The 3,997-nt window shown below is 73.6% G+C and overlaps 1 protein-coding gene across 1 annotated transcript in view; it reads right to left on the bottom strand.

Moving 5' to 3' along the window:
* Positions 1-391: 391 nt before the first annotated feature.
* Positions 392-3,997, bottom strand: part of H696_04815 (hypothetical protein) — a gene marked incomplete at its 3' end in the record, with an annotated part of 8,635 nt that continues 5,029 nt past the window's right edge. The window contains exons 3-5 of the mRNA XM_009498680.1: positions 1,540-3,977; positions 1,107-1,409; positions 392-892 (exon numbers count right to left, since the gene is read on the bottom strand). Of these exons, the coding sequence (XP_009496955.1) occupies positions 392-892; positions 1,107-1,409; positions 1,540-3,977 (3,242 nt within the window). The remainder of the gene's footprint in view (positions 893-1,106; positions 1,410-1,539; positions 3,978-3,997) is intronic.

Genomic DNA, 3,997 nt, shown 5'->3' with positions numbered 1-3,997 from the left:
CGGCGGGAGCCGAGCAGACAGGCACTCCCACAAAGGCGCAAGGTCACCACGACAAATGTCACAAGCCACACCCCGGACACCGGCAGGAGGCGGGGGCAGAGAGACAGCCAGCAGGGGCCCGTTTGGCTCCTCCCCACCCCCGAAGTATCCCTGCCAGTTCGGAGAGTGGTGCCACCGGGGACACATGCATACGCCCCGTGTCGAAGGGAGGGGGAGAGGGAGGGGGAGAGGGAGGGGGAACATTTCCAGGGGGTTGGGACAGCAGGAGCAGCCCGCTTGCCTGGGGGAAAAAGATGTGCCTGCGGCAGGGGCCACCGGCGTGTAGGGGCTCGACAGGGGATCCCCGCGGCCAGCGGGCAGGGGGAGTCACAGGCCCAGCCAGGGGAAAGCCTCACTCCTGAACATGCCAGCCACTGGACCAGCCATACCGGTACATCCTGGCCACGGCGTCCTCCAGCAGCAGGCGGCCCAGCTCCTCGGTGTGTGCCGAAGGAGGCGTCGCCAGGCTGGGCGAGGACCCGCCCTCAGTGGCGGCGGCGGCCGCGGCCGCGGCCGCATCCAACTGCCGGTCCACACTGTACGGGTCCAGGGCCAGCAGCCACGACTGGACATCCTTCTCGCCGGAGATGACGTTCTGGTAGATGGCAAACAGGCGCAGGGCCGACTGGGCGTCGATGATGCTGTCGTGCGTTTCCGACTGGATGACCGAGCGGAAGAAGTAGTGCGTCAGGAAGCGCAGGCCGACCATGCGCTGGCCCGGCTGCCGGAAGATGTTGACCATGTCCACCACGCGCGGGGCCCGGATGTTCAGGATGCGGAAGTCCATCTGCAGGCCGTGGCCAATGAAGAGGGTGTTGTGGTCGATCAGCGCCCGGAGCTTCAGGTAGACGGCCTGTGGCCGGGGGGGGGGCATGATGGTTGCGTGCCCGGCCATGCCGGTCGGGGGGTGGATGCTGTCAGCGGGCGGGTTTTTCCGGGCGCAAGCAAAGGGAGCAAGGGCGCAGGGCCGGAGGGGGCCGCCTCCCGGCAGGCCGCCGAATGGCCGGCCAGGAGCAAGGCCCGACAGGGACCGACCAGGCCAAGAGCCAGCGCGGAGCAGTACGTACACGCGAGAAGAGCAACGGGAAGCGCGACCGCCGAGGGCACAGATCGCCGGGCTGGATGCCGGAAAAGCGCGTGGCATGGTCGATGACACGCGCCTGGGGCACGATGTAGTCGTCCAGGATGACCGGCAGAGACTGGACACTGGCCGGGTTGAGGACCCGAGCCAGGCCGGCGATGCCGGCCAGCGGGTTGCCCGACTCCCCGGCCCCGACGCCGGCCTGCGTGCTGAGGATGGACACACGTGCGGCGAAGAACTTCGGAATCGACAGGAGGCAGCTGCGCGCATGCGATGGCCAGCAGGGGTCCTGCTTGGCAGCAAGGCACAGGAGGCGGGGAGAGGGGGAAGCAAGGCACAGCCGTGGAGCATGTCAGTACCGGAAGCGGAGGAGGGAGCGCGCGCTGGCATGGGCAGCGGTCGCAGCAGCCCGAACGTACATGGTGGCAGCCATCGCCATCGCCCTTGTCCGTGCCGTCGTCCGGCTGGAGGATGACAAACTCCGAGTCCAGGGCGACGGTCCACGGGGCGGGCCCCCCGGTGGGCGGGACCGTGGAGAAGGGAACACACTCGAGCGGCGGCCGGGCCCGGCGACACACCTCGTCGTAGGTGGGCAATTGGATGGGCGGCGGGAGGGCCACCGGCCGGGCCAGGGGCCCGGCATCGCCGCGGCTCATGACCCCCTCCGAGTCCAGGCCCATGGCCAGGATGGCCGGGTTCACCCGGAGCGGGAGCTCCCGCCACCAGGGGACCGGAGCCCGGGGGCCGGCGGCCAGCAGGCCCGGCTGCGCGTCGAACACCAGGTCCTCCGCACGCACGTAGAACAGGACCCCGGGCCGGCGCCAGGGGAGGGCCGGCTCGAAGGAGGCCCCCTCGTGGCACTCATCCAGCAGGCCCTCCTCGGCCATGACCCCGGCGCTGAAGTCATTGAGCACGCACCAGGGAGCCGGGTCCCGGAGGCCCGGGTCCCGGAAGAAGGCCCCGTCGGCCGACAGGCCCAGCTGGCGCTCGGTCGGGTCGAGGCGCGGCACATACGGCGCCAGGGTGCCCCGCAGGCGGTATGACCGCGGCACGCGGACATGCGCCACAATGTGGTCGGTCACCCGGTCTTCCATGTCCGGCGGGGGGGGATGCTGTGGCTGGGGGGTCGGCGTGGCCGGGGCGGCCAGCACCACCACCGGGGCATCGCCGGCCCCGGTAGGGGCAGCCCCGGGCCCGGGCGCCAGGGCACCAGCCAGGCCCGATGATGCGTGGCCCTTGGCCAGGCCGGCCTTGGGGGCCACCGGGCTGGCAGCCTTGCCGGCGGCCTTGCCAGCGGTCTGGGAGGAGGACCGGCTTCGGGCGGCCTTGCGGCCGACAGCGCTGCCGGGGCCGGGGCCGGCGCCGCCGGCGCTGGTGCCCCCGCCGCCGCCAGTGCCCCCGGCACCGCCACCGCCGCCGCCAGTGCCCCCGCCGCCGGATGTCGGGACAGGGGCCGGCGGCCGGACGGTCAGCGCCTCGGACTCCGGGCAAATGCGCGACACCTCCTGCAGGAAGGCCCCCGACAGGGGCGCCGGGGCAAAGTGCGTCAAGTCCCCGGCGATCAGGTCCCCCAGGGGGCCGGGCCCCGGGCCGGCGGTCGAGCCGGGGGCGAAGAACTCCTCGGCGGCGGCGGCCGCCGCCGCGGCCGACGCCTCGGCATTCGCCAGCAGCGAAAAGCGATTGGTCACCGGGGCAAAGGGAACCGAGTGCAGGGCACTCACCAGGACATAGCAGCTGGAGCCCGCCGCGGGGCCGGCCGCCAGCCGGCCCCCCCGGTCGACATCCACGGCCAGGTCCCCGGGCCCGGGGTCGGCCGCCGGGCCCTGGGCCCCGAGGACGGCCGGCACGGCGCACGGGGTGACCACCATGCGCCCGGTGGCCGGATCCGTGGACACGGCCACCGCACGCGGAAGCGCCACCCCCGGGTTCCGGCACTGGAGCATGGTCACCATGCGATCGGTGGAGCTGTCGGCCCCGTGGACCCCGCACCGGTGCCGGTCATAGGGGAACACCCCGCCGGAGATGCTGGCCGGGGGCTTGGTCACGGCCACGCTGGAGGACACACACCGGACCATGAGCACCGAGGGCAGCACCGGCGAGGGGCCGGGCGAGGGGCCGGCACCGGTGGCCGGCCCCTCGTCGGGCCCCGCCAGGAAGGTCAGCTTCCGCCGGAAGGTCAGGCAGCCGCACCGGGGGCAGGCGCGCCGCGGCCCGGCCCCGGCCCCGGCCAGGTCGGCATTCAGGGCCGCCTGCAGCCGGGCCGCGAAGCCGGCACCCTCCGGCCCGGCCGGCCGGTCCAGGGGCACATCTACCGCCAGAGACAGCCGCACGCCCGGGGCCTCGGGCTCGGGCTCGGCCTCGGCCGCGGGCTCGGGCCCGGCGAACCGGCATGTCGAGCAGCTGGCCCATGTCCGGACTGGCAGCCCGAGCACCCGGCGCCCGGAGGCCGGATCCACCCGCGTCAGCAGCGCGGCCGGCAGGCTGCCAGTGGTCGAGGTGCGCACCAGATCCCCGGAGCAATCGCGATCGGCACCGGCACCAGCCTCCGGAGAGAGGCCGCCGGGGGCCGGGAGATCCGCCGCATCAAGCCCGGCCAGCAGGCTGGCCGGCTGGGCATCCGTCTCGCGGACAATGCGATCCAGCAGGGCCGACACAAGGCGCTGGGCCCGGGCATGGGTGGACGGCCCGCGCGGCGACCGCCACCAATCGCCAGGCAGCCGGACGCCAGTCGGCTCCGGCAGATCCCCATGCAGGCTGGCCTCGCGGCTGCCGGCGATGGCATCCAGCACGCCGGTGTTGGCCAGGCACCGGATGAGGTTGGTGGCTTGGCAGTAGCCGCGCCCGGCATCGAGCATGCCTGCCCCGGGGGGGGGGGGG

The sequence above is a fragment of the Fonticula alba genome, assembly GCF_000388065.1.
Source record: "Fonticula alba strain ATCC 38817 unplaced genomic scaffold supercont2.8, whole genome shotgun sequence".
NCBI classification, from domain to species: domain Eukaryota; order Rotosphaerida; family Fonticulaceae; genus Fonticula; species Fonticula alba.
The sequence above is the reverse complement of the archived record's forward strand: the minus strand, read 5'-3'. Positions and strand labels throughout refer to the sequence as shown.